The sequence below is a fragment of the Lepisma saccharinum genome, chromosome 3 (assembly GCF_977018435.1).
Source record: "Lepisma saccharinum chromosome 3, izLepSacc3.1, whole genome shotgun sequence".
In the NCBI taxonomy this organism is placed as follows: Eukaryota; Metazoa; Arthropoda; class Insecta; order Zygentoma; family Lepismatidae; genus Lepisma; species Lepisma saccharinum.
Window position 1 is genome coordinate 20,327,086 of NC_139231.1, and position 16,959 is coordinate 20,344,044.

Below are 16,959 nucleotides of genomic sequence, written 5' to 3' on the forward strand. Positions count from 1 at the left end.
CTCCCTTTGGTATCTTCATGACATCAAGAGACTCAAAACTACAGCACTGACAAGATAATGAGAAACATTAAATCTGGGGTTACAACAAATGTTCCAGATCCAAAAGTTCTGGTTTTCATAGACTAGATTCAGATCTGAAAGTTCCTGATGAAAATATTGTATATTTTTTAAATTAGAAGTATTTTTTGTATTTTTATTACTTTATGTATTTTTGCTGCGACTTTTGACTAATTGTGATGGAAAGGAGATAGTATGTATAATTATTAGATGAAATTCATGATGGGAGACTCGCAGACTGGTAGTCAAACCTGGTACTTTTGTTGGTATCATCATGAGTCAACCACTCAAAAGCATTTGGCCATTTAGGTGGCCATGCAATATAATTAGGGCTGAGCCGATACCTATACTGATGTATCAGTATTGGCCGATACCAGTGGTATCAGTATCGGTAAGTATCGCTTGAAATTTTCCCACCGATACCTTTGTTTTTGAGTCATTAGAACCAGGGCCAGGAGCAACATTTGTCCTTTCTAAAAGTTCATTCACCCTTCCTTGTGGCAGATTGGAAGAAGTTTTTCGGAGAATTACTGAACAAACACCCAAATGGGAAGCAGATTATTGACGAGATCAAAAGCATGAGTAAAGGGAACTTTGCAACTTTTACATTTGGAGCCAAATGACAAGACACCGGTAAACTCGCAAGAAGAGCTCAGGGAGAGGATCTTATCAGCTGGTCAACACATCAAGGACACCATCACATCACGAGTTAAGAGACCAAATTTTCCTAAAAACCTGCGTGCCTGCATTCGTAACGGAGGTGCCCACTTTGAGCAAGACATATAATGTTCTTTAATTGGATTGTTCATTGATTCCATTCACATGAAGATGAATGAAGTATTATTTCTTGTACACAAATGTGAATGTCAGCAACATTTGTACCTTGTTGGATAGCAGATGTCACAAGGAAGTAATTTAAGTAATTTGTGCCCTTCGTGTCATACCATTTTTGTTATTAATACGTTGCCAAGTAAACTAAGAGTGCAATTTTTTATCGTCACTTGTAAGTTTAGACCCACCCGTTACTTACATGTGATTATTATTTGGGAAAAACTTTTTTCTCAACGAACCACTTATTTGTTAGCTATCAGAAAACGCTGAAATAAGTTCCATACAATGAGCAGTTTTTTCTCAATTCATCTTTTTATGTGGAAAATTATCATTTTTTAAAAAAACAATTGAAATTCGATTATCTCGAAAACTACTAATTTTCGGACGGGGTATCATATGGTCAAATTTATTGCAAATTGTCTCTACTTTAATCCCTTTCAGGGAATACATCTAATTACCAGTCACCCTGTGTGTATGTATGTATATATATATAATATTTTTGTAAGTGTAACACATTAAAAGGTCTAGCAACATTTCAAAAAACCTTTCTCTTTGAATCCTCCGAGTCTATAGAGAAGTTCACATAAAAAAATACCAAATGTCATAAGGTATTACAATGCTACATGAGAATAATTTGGGAGTTATTTATATTAAAAGTATAATATAAAATATATCATAAAATACTTATGTTTCGTGAGTATCAGTTTTAGGAAAGAACTGTTACTTAATGTCTGTGATGTGATAAGTTAGTATGACTTGGTAACTAGCCTTTTTTATTGTAAAATCAAATTTTACAAGTATTGGTTTTGCATTCAGTATTGGTGGGTATCTGTGAGAGTATAGTCATCAGTATCAGTTTAAGTGGTATCGGCTTAGCTGTAATTATAATTATCTGTGTTCATGTGGAAGAAACTCTCTATATTAACCAAATGTATGTACCAGGATGACCCATAGTATGATATTTATTGCTTGTAAAAATTTATCATTAGCATTATGTGTGAAATATCTTCACACTTAAGTTTCAACTTTAGCTGAATCCACTCTAGACTATTGTTGATTTTTCCTTATTTCTATGTGAATAAAGTTATGTATAAAATAAATGATCTTTTAAAATGTAGATAAAAGGAATATTATTATGTTCATGCTTTGTATTTCAGGACTCAGAATACGCAATTACTTTCCAGAGTAGAGTTCAGTGAAGAACGCTTCAAAATCCTCCAAAGCAATGCAAACTCATTTAAGAAGCAGATCAGTGCTTTAGAAGAGAGAAACAAGAACAACAGTATCACAATTGCGAAACATGAGCAGACCATTATGAACTTGAAAGATGTAAGTTTTTTGATGTATGTAGTTGTATGTAGTTTTTCCTTGTGTTTCCAAAATGTAATTTACCTTCTCTGTTTTTGATTTTCCAATTACATGTAGGTTGGGTATTATTTGATCACTCAAGGTGTCAACGGAACCCTTAAACGCTGACTTGTGACATATATGTAACATTAATTTCCCACAAAAAAACAACATATTTTTCATTAGAATATTTTTTCTCCAAAAGTATCTATACCAATTGTGCAATTCTTTGCATGAGAATGAAAGTCTCATCACAGGCAATATGCAGGTTTTCATTGTGAGTCGTCAAGTCCCGGTGTTGCCTATGTGGGGGCCTGACAAGGTCCAAATTTCGCACAAAACAAACGTTTCTTTAACTTTTGCTTTCTTCTTCTACTTGATAAATGAAAATTAGGTTTCTTTGACTCATAACCTAGTCTGTGCTGAGGAAAAGTAGATATAATTTTTAAGTCTAGCATTTATAGTTTCCAGGGTATAAAAAATAATTTCGGAATTTTAAATTTTTCACCCGAAACAAACACTGCTTTTTCAATAGAATACTATTTTCTCCTAAAATATCGGCAACATACTTGCAATTCTAGCCACAAGAATGGAACACAAATCAGGCAATGTTTTGAACTCCTGGCATTGCGTACATGTTCAATTGAGTTCAAATTTCGTAAAATTAAAATTAAAATTTTTTGTTTCTTCTATTAGGTAAGTGAAAATTAGGTTTTTAGAACAATCTTGTAGTCTATACACTACTGAAAATAATAATATATATTTTTTAAGATTTTTATTTAAACCATTGTGCAATTTTAAACTTTTTGATGAAAACCCCCTTGATGTTCAGGCCTTATTGCATGAAACAAAGAAACAAAAAGAAAAATTAGTACAAGCAAGATATGTATTGTAAATTTGTTTGTTAGGGCAAACTGTACTTCACTTTAATTCTTGAAGCTTCCCTGTTGATGAATCATAAATGGGTTTTGCCTGGCTGATATCCTGAAAAAACCTCTTTTATTATACATTAGTGTGGAATATTGAGTATTGCTGTTAGCTACAGTAGAAATAGCTTATTAAATACAGGGGCCATATTTTAAACTCTGTATCATGTACGAATCTGCTGCACTAAGTTGCTGATGGTATTTTTGTTTTCGTCTTGTGTTTTGAGAGGGGAGGATTGTTTGGTAAATAGTTAATATGTTGCTATATCTTACTAAATATATTATTTGCACAGTAATTGTTATGGATTCATAGAGAAAATAATTCTTCGTTATATATTAGTCAGTACCTTTCAAGTATTACTCAAACTCCCTCCCCTTACCCTACAGTCAATCACATTATTATTTTAAAATGTGAAGTTAATATTCGAAAGGCAAAGGTGGGACACACATTGTTCTGCATGGAATAGAGAATTTCCATTTCACTTGTGAATGTGAAACTCCAAACGTGTGTGTTCAAACCTGTACTGTGACAAATAACTTTCTCTTGTTAGTTGAATGATTTCACACACATTACTTTGTAAATTCCTTTAGCTACTGAGCTGAAACCGAGTGCTCTTGGATGGAGCCTGCTGTCGGATTAGCTATTTCAGTCTCTATATACGTAACTAGAAATTGTTTCCATAAGTTTGTATTTTTAACATTTTTGCATGTATAAAGATCATGCTATGTTTAATGTTTATATCAATGTAAGTAAATTAGGGATTGACCAATATGAAATTTTGGCTGATACCGATAAAGTTCCAATATAAAATTTACCAATTCTGAAACCAATATTCTAACGATCTGATATAAAATTCCAAATGTTTCATGGACCTCCTTAATAAATGTGTGTTACCAGGTGAACCAAGCTTTGAAATGCAAGAGAAACTGCATATTTAGACATATACTTTAAAACAAGTACAGAATGGAGATTATTTGTTGATGTCATATAGATAACTTAGTACTAGGGATGTGCCGAAGCCGATTACAGATGTATGAAAATCGGCCGAAATTGACACATCGGCATCGGTATCGGAATCAGCAAAAATCCGATATTTAAACCGGTACAGATTATACTAGAGTTTTTAGCTTCTAATAAGTTTTATATTCTAGTTTTGAAAGATTTATTGAAAATTTGGTTATGATTCGTCATTATTGTAGAGTTTTTGTAATAAAATTATTGCAAACTCATTCAGAGGATCAACCTAACTATAAATCGGAAATAAAACAGTACATTGCTGAACCAGGATCTGCTGTTGTATTGGAAATTCAAAAATGAATATTCAAACCTGAAGCAAGTCTTGAGAAAATACTTGGGCATACCTGCTGCATCAGTATTCAGTGTTGCTGAACAGATTTGCGATAAGAGAAGAAGTAGGTTACTTCCTGAAGTGCTTCCAAATCTCGTGTTTCTGAAGTTGAATCTTGCAGAACAGGAACTCATTTTGCATTTCAAAGAACTGCTTGTGTACTAATGTTTAATCTCTTGAGAATCCATGTTGTTCTTAAAGGTTCACATAACATTTTGTAGATGCAAATCTACATTCGCATGTCTTGAGAATATATATGTATATACATATGATATGCAATAGAAATGTACATAGAAAATAACATCCCATTTCTGTTTAATAATCTTACGTATCGGAATCGGTTAAATATCGGCATCGGTTCCAAAAATTATCGGTGAGTACAGTGGCCGCGGTGGCTCAGTCGGTAATGCGTCTGACTACCATGCTCAAGGTCCCGGGTTCGATCCCCGGCCGGTTCAAATCCGGGAACTTTTCTAACGGTGGAAGTGGCCCCGGCGCCTACCCAGCGTCGAATAACATGGGTACCTGGGGGAAACCCTGGGGGGTAAAGGCGGTCAGGGGCGTGATGCTGATCACATCACCCCCACTCACGACCGGATCAAGAAAGTGTGGGGCGTTACCCCCACACCCCCTATACGCCTTCATGGCGTGGTGCTATGCACAGGGGAACACTTTACCTTTTTTTTTTTTACATCGGCATCGGTACTTTTTCAGCTTCGTCACATCCCTACTTAGTACTGCTGGAGCACAAACATAGTGATGCCTCAATGAGCATAAATTCGAAACTCAGAAGAAAACTTCTAGCACTGAAATGTTGATACTTCACAGTTCTAAGTTATACATGTACATATGCCACTTGTGCTCTGAACCTCTCATGTATCGGATGGGTAAAATTATTGGTAATTTTACCAGTATACTGATAGAGCGATATGCTTGAAATGGCAGCTTTTTAGAAGGTTACTGACAATTCCCATATTAACTTTTGCAACTCTGTTGCATCTGTATGGATTGACAGGCAAGATTTGATATAAATCTACATCAATAAACCCATGAAACACTAAGCATTCACATATTCGAACCAGCAATTGATGTTGGGAAAACAGGTGAGTGACATATCTGTAAAATTGATTGTTATTGTTGTAACAATGATGCACATGTCTTGAATTGAGCTTTGCAATATATTGTAATATTTGACGTGATACTTGCAGGAGATGCTGGTAGCACAGAAGAAGTTATCTGAAGCAGAAGTGAAGGTTGACAACCTGACGTTGGAACGCCAGCTGCTGCAAGAATCGCAAGCACGCTTAATGGGAGAAAGGGAAGCTTTATTGAAGGAAAGGAAAAGCCAAGCCATTGTGCTTGAGAATTTGGAAGCTATCAAAAATAGTTTAGAGAAGTCTGAAAGCGAGGGGCGAATGAGGCTGGAAATTAGAGTGGATGACCTGCAACGAGAATGTGCTGCCATGCGAAGGCGTCTGCAGGAGGAGCAGGACAAATTCCGCAGCTCTTCCGAGAGGTTGCAGAGGGAGCTGGAGCAGACTAAGAGACTGTACGTGGAAGAGAAGGTCTGCCACGAGAATGTATCCACACTTCTGAAGGAAGCAAAGGAAGAGCTTGAGAAATGCAAAACTGAATTGGATGATGCGAGAGTCAAGCTGGAAAAGAAATCATCTGGTGAGCTTCTGCTCGAAAAGTTAACAGGTAATATTTTTTTTATTGAATTATACACTTTATGTTCCTTCTTATAAATGTTGATGAATCAATTCATTGGTATTATATTTTTGATCCCTCGAATACCACATACCGTTTGCTGTAAACAACATTTTTTTGTATAAAAAGCTCTTCAGTCCCCATGGCATTTTCAGGATTTGGAATAATGAAAACTTCCATTACGTTAAAATCCAAGTTTTTAAAGGAAGAGAGGAAAATAATTATGTACCAAATGACTATTTACTGACTGAAGGAACTAATCAAATGTAATTTGTGATTCCATCCTCCCCTAGTGAATGTAGTTCCTGAAGAGTAATCCAGCATTGACGTATTTTACCCTACCTGACACATATCTTCACGGTTGTTTTCCTGATATGAAGTTTCTTTGTTAGATTGATGTTGTATGTTGGCATTTGAAAATGCTCTCACTGAGCTACATCCTAGAAGTTTGCTTTGCGTTCCTCCCTTTACTGAAATTCTGCTGGACCTAAAATGCCTAAATGAACCATAAATTCCTGTAAGTGCCTAAAAGCTCTGTAAATTGCTCTTAAACCTTTTGCATAAGTTTAAAAATAACTTTTCTGAAGAATGACCCTTAACTTCTATGACCAACCAAAATCATCAGCCATACCTCCAAAATGCATCAAATCCCAGCTGAGTTTGTATCATCACCACTCAGCAAAACAATCAGCTATCAAATCACAAAACCATTTGAATTAATTTAGTTTTCTGTGTAATCAGAGGCATCCAATGCTCTGACGTCATGGCAGAGGTCCATTTCCCCAGTCTTTAAGGCGTTATCAAAGAAGGAGGGTGTGTAGCTGAGAGGTGTAAAGTCCTGTATACCTACATGGTCAATAGATCAACAAAGAAGACTACATATGTTATGTGATCCATGGGATGGGGCCAAATTATACCTCCATAGGTGTAGAACATTAAGAAACTCCCCTTAAAAGCACACATCACTCAGATTTCATGAAGAGTCAAAAGTTCATGACCTGTCTGAGTGTGGGGCTAGTGGAGAACTTTGTTCGCAAGCAGGCCTAAGTTAGCCCAGGTTCATCAGAGGAAAGTGTATCCCCTTACATCCAGCTCAAGGATCTCCATCGCTGGATGTATTTGAAGGAAATAGCCCCCAACTTACCCCAATAATTTCCCCTGGTGATCTTGGTGATGAAATTTCGCAAAGTGCACAAATATTTGTTTTGTGTCAGGATTGTCCATTCCCCCCATAAAAGGCACGCGTCCGAAGATGAAGGATTAATGTGCAAGTACAAGTGAGCCCCATAAGCTTAGTCGTGTCATCTGAACGTATTGGCTGTTCTGTAAGTATTGGAATCTTTTGTGAATATTATTTGAAGGACTCTGGTGTAAAATATGGTGACATGTTGGTCATTTTCGAGTTACAAAGTAAAATGAGCCATCATCGAATTTTTGAGTGAAATTGCCATGTCATACAATTTGCATTTGACTCTGTGAAGCCTTCTGAAATTGGTAAACACAACATGAAAACAATTTATGTACAGTATAGGTTCTAATAACCCTTTTTGTTAATGAACTCGGAAATTACCAAAATGTCACTTACTATGTTTTACACCCGAGCTAAATGAGCACTAAATGAAGTGTATGGGTAACCTACATGAAGTGGTAATCAGTCTTGTTATACAATAATAAATGTGCTTCACAATAATAGAGATATAATCTGACTGCTTTCATTGTGTTGTGTAAATCTGTCATCCTGCTCTGGACTGTCGAAAGTGTATGAACCCCATGGTTCTCTTGATATCACCAGGGAAATCATGAACAAGCATACCTGGTGCAAATCAAGGACCTAAATGTTAGCAACTTGGTGCTTGGGTTAGCCTTTCTCTTGGTGCAGTTAGTCCCGAATAGAAAAATCACCTAACCCACTCTGATCCCCTCTCGAGAGCATAAGAAGGGGTAAGGATTAATTATTGGCCCACATTTTAAGATTAATGTTTCAATCCACCAAATATAGAAAGTCAATTGAGCCTATATAGTCTATGGGCCAAGTGGCCAAAATCAAGAATTCGGTATAATAGGGGGGGGGGGGGTAATAATTTTCCTTTATGCCACAGTTATATGGGTGTCTAAGGATACCAAAAAACCATGCTTGCCATCTCAAAGTGGTAGCTAATAGAAGTGGCGGCCAATCAAAGATGGCGGATGTTGACATTTGGAAAAATAACTATATCTCTGAAACCAACAGCCCGATCTCAATGAACTTTTTTTTAAATGAAAGCTTAATATAAGTTCTATATTTAATGTTATTTTTAGTTTTTCGATAGGAGCAACCGTTAAGTAGTTAATCACGGATTAGTAAAAAAATTCATATTTTTTACTATTAATTTTATATTTATCATTAATTTATTAATAATCTAGGCATCTGAGAAGAAAATGTTCCAAAAAAACATTGTAGCGTAAACGATTATCTTTAATTTGACATATTACACTTGTTGGTTTTCACCTTACAATTCATATAAAACAAATGAATTATGTAGTGTGTGCATCGAATTCTTCTAGCAGTATGTGTCCTTAGTCCCATTTAATTACACGTATTGTAGCTGGTATTGACTATTGAACACTATATTATTGTTATATACATGCAACAAGGGTTTCTCAGTATGCTCTGATGAGCAAGGACTTTCTGAAAACAAATGGGAGGATGAAGCATCTGCTTCTAGTCTTCTTAAGGACTTGATATTAGTAAAATTGGCTCAACACATGCGATGAAATTTTTCAGCCGATAAATCATGCATCTTTATTCTTAACCAAAATTTCTGCTCACGGCAGCACTGTACAGAACTGTCTGTCTTTTGTTGAATGCATTTTCCCCACATATAATATAACTTTTCTGGTCTGTCTTCTGTTTTTACAGATTTTTACTTTTTTGAAGGCAGACATTTCGGCTGTAATAACTAATAGCGAGTATATACGTATGTTATGATGCTCTTCTGAACACTCCAAAATGTTAACCTCATTTCCACGTACTTCATCTCAGCAACTGCAGTCTTGGAGACCAAGGCGGTTCTGGCGTCTGAACCTATGGCCAGCACAATCCTTTGTTGTGTTGTATGATTTGAGATTTTCTTTTTAAGGTCACTTTATGCATAGATAGGAAAATCCAGAGTGGACCTACAGTTTAAAGTGGGATCCGAACCACTTTGTGCCTCCACAGGGTATTGAACCTGGGTACCCTTGATCACAAGGCGATGACGTTACACTAAGCCATCCGGGAGACTACCTTTATGTGCTGAGTGCTCCAGTACCGCCTCAGTTTTTACACTGGGTAAGAAGATTTTAGACACATGCATGGTGATTTTTTATACACTGTAAAGGGCTTTGCCTCATATAATATGAAGGTGAAAATTTGCCCAAGTACTGATGCATACAAAATTTCAATCAATCAGTAACATTCTTCCATGAACATCGGTAACAATTAAACTAAATTAATGGCTGGTTATTGCTACAACAACAAAAACAACTATTATTATTATTAATAATAATAATAAAAACAATACTAATATCAATTATTATGATTATTATTAAATGTTATTGCATGTATGTAAAAATAATATACTGTTCAATAGTCAATACCAGTTACAATATGTGTAATTAAATGGGACTAAGGACACATGCTGCTAGAAGAATTCGATGCACACACTACATAATTCATTTGTTTAATATGAATTGTTAGGTGAAAACCAACAAGTGTAATATGTCAAATTAAATTTACTGATAATGTGCGAATTACTCACAATTAAATATAAACTAAAGGCTAAAAGATTAAAAATCAGCAACTTACGTGTGTGAGTATGAGATTTTTCGTACTACGTTTCGGAGGTTACACTACCTCCTTCTTCAGGTTGAAACGATGTTATTCAGACACCTGACATGGTGCCTCGTCGTGAAAGTGATGGTTAAGGATTTAGGTTAAAATGTTGCATGAAGGACACTTTCTAAAAAAGAATGTAAATTACACATCTAAAACCGCGCAATACTTATAAAAAACAAAAGAACGTCCAAGGCTGAAGTCGGCGACCTGCCGACCGGTGCTCGGGGTAGGCGAATGCACAGTGTCAGCCCATACCTGGAGAAAGAAAACTTTTCCTCCTCAATCCTTCCAAAGTGTCCTTCATGCAACATTTTAACCTAAATCCTTAACCATCACTTTCACGACGAGGCACCATGTCAGGTGTCTGAATAACATCGTTTCAACCTGAAGAAGGAGGTAGTGTAACCTCCGAAACGTAGTACGAAAAATCTCATACTCACACACGTAAGTTGCTGATTTTTAATCTTTTAGCCTTTAGTTTATGTCAAATTAAAGATAATTGTTTATACTACAATCTTTGTTTGGAACATTTTCTTCTCAGATGCCTAGATTATTAACAAATTAATGATAAATATAAAATTAATATAAAAAATATGAATTTTTTTACTAATCAGTGATTAACTACTTAACGGTTGCTCCTATCGAAAAACTAAAAATAACATTAAATATAGAACTTATATTAAACTTTCATTTAGAAAAAAGTTCGTTGAGATCAGGCCGTTGGTTTCAGAGATATAGTCATTCTTTCAAATCATCATCTTTGTTGGGTCGCAATTTCTATTAGCTACCACTTTGAGATGGCAAGCATGGTTTTTTGGCATCCGTTCATAAGCATGTAACTTTGGTATAAAGGAAAATTAGTACCCCCAAATTATACCAACATCTTGACTGGCCCATAGACTAATAGGTCACAAACCCATAAGATAACAACAGCCATGCAGGTCAAGCACCGATCACCATCAACGACAAGAAATTCTCAGATGACTAGATCGAGGGTTTGATCATGCAGAGGCACGGGTTGTCGTCGTACTTCCACTACAAAGGCCTTTGAACGTTGAATGGAGAAACAACTGCCCCTCCATGCCTCCCCAAATGGCCACCACTGGGTGTCAGCGTCTCCTCTGTGCAAATTTCCTCCATCTTCTAGCCTGCATTAAAAAATTGGAAAAATGTAGAGTGACACTGAATGCTGTACTTCACTCTCGTCTGTGCTGAATTCCATTCAGGCTCTCTGGATTCCCTCATTACAGCTATCAACTGTTCCTGTGCTCTTACACTGTTTCACAAATTTGTGAGCCATCAGCCTTTCTCTCTTCTCAGAGTACATTTTTAAATGAAAATAAAGTGAACAAATTCAAAACTACTGTCTTCAGAGGTCGAACAGGAAATTCAACTTGAAGACAATCATTGTTGTAGGTCCTTTTACAAGCCAACATCAATTAGTAGCAGTGTATCTGATGAGCTGCATTACTTCAAACATCTTTCATGTTTCATGTAAGATAGATTACAGTAATCTGCAGTGTTTGTTGCTTGTATCATCACATGTTTTGTATTACCTGATACCTAGGTTTTCATAATGTTTTAACCTACTTGTGAGAAGATGCTCAGTAGTCCAAATCAAAACGTGAGTTTTTTTTGCAAGTTTTTAAACTACTACGTACAGTATGCAATTTTTATTGTATTATGAAGCAGTTGGTAAAATGAACAATTGTGAGGAACTTGATTGAATTTGACATGCCTCTTGTAGAACAAACTAGTGTATGCAGTATACGTGAGTTCTGGAAAGATAATAGTGGAGTGTTGCCAATGTTGTCGCCAAGTTGCATATGAAATAGTAAGGGTGTTAATGCTTCTAGCATGTGGAGAGGGAAGGCATAGCTGTTTGACATGCCCAGTGCAGAGATACAGATGGATGAGTACGAAGTTGTTATGTAGGGACAGTGATGATTTTGAAGCACAGACAGTGTCCATAAAATGAAAGAGAATGCCATGCAGCCATTTGTTGAACATGGTATTCCAGCTTTGGCTTGAAAGATTGTGTCCATGGTTAATCTATTCCAGTAATCCTGTAATGAATGTACTGCCTTTCCTGGTGTGACGTGCCAGAATGTCATGTGCATGGGTGTAATGTTACCATTTCTGAATGTCCGTAGTGTCATGAAGCACCACCCTTGTGATGCAGTTTTGCTGATCCATCTCCAAATGATCGAATGAAGTCCACGTAACATGTGTTGATGCCAAGACAGCATGTGCAAGGTGCATCTTACACACTGTCACATCCTTGGCGAAAGACTGACACCAAACACCTCAGTCCGGTGTGCCACATGTGCCTGGTGCATCTCCATGACATTTCTCTGTGATTCTTTCAGGGCCATATTCATTCTAATCCATGCATATTGCACTTCTAAAACTCAATTTTAGAACATCTAATTTGTTACCCCTACGTAACAGCTTTGTACTCATGCCTCTGCCCTACACTAACGGCACTCTCTCCACCTGCTAGAAGCAGCAGTTACCTCACTTGTTCATTGCTATGCGGCAACAGTGTTGGGACTTAATGCTTTCCAGCCCTCCTGACATTTCTTCACTTCGGAGTATTTCGTACTTCATGTGAAGCATAATAAATTTTTAAGAGTGAATGTTTATTTAACAGTTACTAAATCGGAAATAGCTGTTACAATGTGTTGTTGACCTACAGATTAATAGTAATGTTTATTTCATGTTTGCAAAGATATATCACTGCTCGTGCACTATCTTTTGTTTGTAGGAAAGCAAGATGACATGAACCAAGTGAAAGAACTTCAGTTTAAGCTGGAAGAAAGCAAGGCACACGTAAAGTCCTTGGAAAATCAACTCTCTGCTGCCAAGCAACATGCAAGGCAATATTCTGTCATGACAGGGGACATTGAGAGGCAACTCAAGGAAGTTAACGAAGCTAGCAAAACATATCAAGATGAAACTGACAGAAAGTAAGTAGGTAATTTTACAAATGTTGATTTGTTCATCCATGCTCTAACATAGATAGATCAGGCAATCTTTGAATGAAAAAGTAGTGAAAATATATTTGATTTTTCTTCTTCATACTTCTGTTGTTATTCACCTAAATGCATTTTGTGTGTCCATGCTAGGTATATGCTATGTTTGAATATAGGAATACCTCATTAATACGAAGTTCAAGAGACCAGAAAATGTCAACATCGAATTAAACAACTTTCAGTTATCCAAACTTTTCAAGATGGTGCCTGTTTTTCAGGTGGAAATAAATTGAGTATAAATTCCCTCCATAACGGATATTTTAAACTTTGTAATAGCTAATAAAATAAGCTCTATATGTACTATATAATAATATTGTAAGTTTTAAGAAACTGTATTAACTCAAGTACGCCATGCAATTTTTGAGACTAAAAATGTGACAAAAAATAACAGCATACAACTTGCATGGGCACAGCAATTCCTAAGAGACTGTAACACCATTTATCCTGTATAGTTATACAACCTGTAATTCACAGGATGTGGGATGGAAGAAATAGCATAAAAACGTTTTCATATCTTTTAAAAGAATGGTACTTTGTTTTAATTGTGCACAGTTCATGGAATTCTTACAATTCTAGTTTCTGAGAAACCCATTTGCACTAAGACCTACTGAACGGAAAACAATCTCATTTATTACAAGTGAAACTTGATGAATGTCGATAGCAACAATACTGGCATCAGCAAAAGTCTGCAGATAATCAGGCAGAATGAATATTGAGTTTTTGTGGGTCTACTTGAGTGCTGTCTGTTATTTTATTAACTGGTGAGATAAGATAATAATAATAATAATAATAATAATTCCTTTATTTAGCGAGCGAGGTTCAGCCGTAAGCTGCTCTGCCAACACATTTCTCGGCACCAGACAAAAGAAAGCAGGTGGAGAGGGGTCACCTCCACACATTCCTCACCTGTAAATTTCCTTCTCATTTGGCTGTCTAATATTCACGATAAAAAAGTAGCCCTGAAAAGGAAACGTGTAACTTGCGATCTGTTTGCACAGAATGTGGTTTGTAAGCACATTCAACAGTGCCACACTCGATAATCACTCAATTCAGACTGCTGCTAGCCTCGGGTAAAATAAAGACGGAACATAAACATCATCTTTGATACGAAAGAAATGCAGTGTAACTCCAGGTGCTTCCCCTGCTGATTTGTTTACGTTCTACACAGCCTTGCGGAGCATTTAGGATCTCTTATTGCCCCAGATCGCTTATTGAGATGTCAAGGGACAATTTACAGCAGTCAATGTGTCCTCGATTCAGTTTTCAATAGCGACATGTAGAATTGTTTGGTTTGCACTTTAAACTGTGTATTTAGTTCCGATTTTCCGATAGCTTGCACAATTTTAGATATCAAAATGGAGGGGATGATTATTTACTCCCATGTTAATCGATGATTTATTATTGGATTTTGCACCAAAAGTTTTCTCCTCGAATAATGTTTGTTTTTTTTTTAATCTCTCTCAGCATCCATTCCTCCATTGAGCATTGTGCGATTGATTTATTTGTAGCATGTGAATGGTTCTGAAGAAAAGATTATATTATCTTGAACTTTGTGTGCATTTCCTTCCAGCACTGCTCCGAGTGTTCAAGATGTTTATTCTTGTGTGAACTGTAAAAAAAGGTTGCAGTTTTGCTTATCAATAAGTGCAGAATAGTCATTTTAACTCTTTGTTTTTATTTCTGGACATTGAATTTCCTTATCGTCAAATCAAATCAGCTTTGTGAGTTTCAAAACAATAAATAAATGACTGGATGAGTCATTGCTGTTAGGAAGCAACAGCTCTGCAGATGCTAAATGGAACACTGGTGCCAGCTGCTCCGTAAAAGCAAGGAGACCGGGGAAGTTTGAGCAACAGGTGGCAAAAGGGAGAATATTCGGAATTTTAAAGATAACGCAGTTGTCGAAGACAGAACTTTTATCGGCAGTATGAAGAATAAAAAAAAGGTTCCTTGAATTACATTTTACCATGCTGTCAATGCAACAGACATACGGGCCACATTTCCTATGCAGATGGCTGCATTCAATCTAAAAAGGGAAACCTGAATTCTGCAATGATCACATTGCCCTGCAAACCAGTGGTGGAGAATGAGCTCTTGGAGGGGTACGTGGGTCCCTTTTTCTTACTTGTCCCAAGGTATACGTTTTGAAGAACGTATACGAACTGGTTGCTTCATTTTAGACGTGGGAGGAAAGGAGTAGGGATCCAATCAGTCCATGTGCACACAAGAGAAAGAAAATTGGGGCTGAAATACACTGCCCCCTTCCCCCCATGATTGCTGACAAAAGAGGGAGAAGTCACTCAGCCAACAGGATACTTTTTGTCAAATTTTATGACATTGGCACAGTTGGAAAAGCGTATCAAGTGGGAAATGGGAGTTATGACATACATAAGATCGAGGCCAACTTTTGCCAGAACCTGGATGACAATGCATTAAGTGGGTTGATGATCTTAAGTTGGTCTATGTGGCTTTGATGTAACAGTTTCCCTTTCTTATGAAGTGTTACAGTGAACAGAGAACACATTTTAAATTAAAGCGGTTACCGGAAGTTGTCAGCTACCAGGCCAAGAATTGCTCACTCATGGGAAACTGCTGAAACTGGAGTTCAGAGCTAGACAGATGGGCAAGACTTCCAGGTGCCACTCATCTGTATTTTGTAACCTTCCTGCTATCTTATCTCACATTTTTCACATGGCACTGGTGAATACTTCCAAGGTGGTGCATTTAGTGATTAAAGAGCTTGATCTGCCATACATGTTCATAAAGAATGCAAATCCTTTCGGGCTGCTCCACATTCTATCTTTTCTTCCCGATTTATGCAGGTTTCTACTTCGAATTAAGCGAAACCAGTTTTGCCAAAGGGTCTTGTAAACAAATTTGGATTAAAAATTATTCGTTTTGATTTATCCGTACTGAAATACTACCTTATCGGCTGGGGAATGGGAAGAACTTTGGATTAATGCGTACTTTGTATTAACCAATATTGTATTAACGAGGTTTTCCTGTATAATTATGGACTAAGTATAGCTGCTCTTACCTGTTAGAAGCCAGGAAAATAATACAGGGTGTCCATTTGCTACTTTACCTATCCTTTTAGTGATAATTTTGACAAGACAAGACATCGCAATAAAACATGAAATACACAAAGCTCATTCCGTGAGAACAGGTGATGTCAGGCTCTTGGCCAAGCGAGGTGCTGAATTGCTATTGGTTTCCCTGCAGTTGCTGCACCTTCCATGATGGCTTGGTTATGCATTTTTCAGTGTGTGTGGACAGGGAATGGCTGGTTTTTGTGTTGTTCATGTGAATTGTGAACAGAGCCGGTGATAAATGTAAAGTAGTTAATGTTTTGTTGTGATGTCTTCTGTCTTGTGAAACTTATGACTATAGATCACCCACAAGGAAAAAAAACCTTTGGACGAGAAGTCCCCGCACAGCTTTCCCTTCTTCCCTCCACCTCGGGCCATAAGGAAGCATGGTCAACTCTCCCCCTCCCCTACTTGCTGGAGTACGGTGCACAGGACTCGTGGGTCTGTGCAGGTTGTTTTGCTCGTGGTTCCACTATAGAGCTTGGATCTTTAGGTGCAAACTTTTAACCATTTAGGTACAAGAAAAGGTGTGAAAGAAAACAACCAAAGTAGCTGCATGTTTCGATGTAAGTACATAATGTGTATCATATAATTTTTCATTTTAAACATTACAAAGAAAGTATTGCGATAAATTAAGATATACAGTCAACTCTTGATTCTACGACCCCGGGTATAACGACCCTCTCGAAGTAACGACCCTTTTCCCGGGAACTTTCACTAGCTTGGCCAGAGTTGGGTGTTTTTTACAGAAGAGCTCAT

At 36.9% G+C, this 16,959-nt stretch overlaps 1 protein-coding gene across 1 annotated transcript in view; it reads left to right on the forward strand.

Annotated features, from left to right (window-relative positions):
* The window catches only part of Mgtor (nuclear basket protein megator), a 362,060-nt gene that overhangs the window by 187,416 nt on the left and 157,685 nt on the right, over nucleotides 1–16,959 (forward strand). The window contains exons 14-16 of the mRNA XM_083118344.1: nucleotides 2,046–2,217; nucleotides 5,719–6,211; nucleotides 12,844–13,045. Of these exons, the coding sequence (XP_082974470.1) occupies nucleotides 2,046–2,217; nucleotides 5,719–6,211; nucleotides 12,844–13,045 (867 nt within the window). The remainder of the gene's footprint in view (nucleotides 1–2,045; nucleotides 2,218–5,718; nucleotides 6,212–12,843; nucleotides 13,046–16,959) is intronic.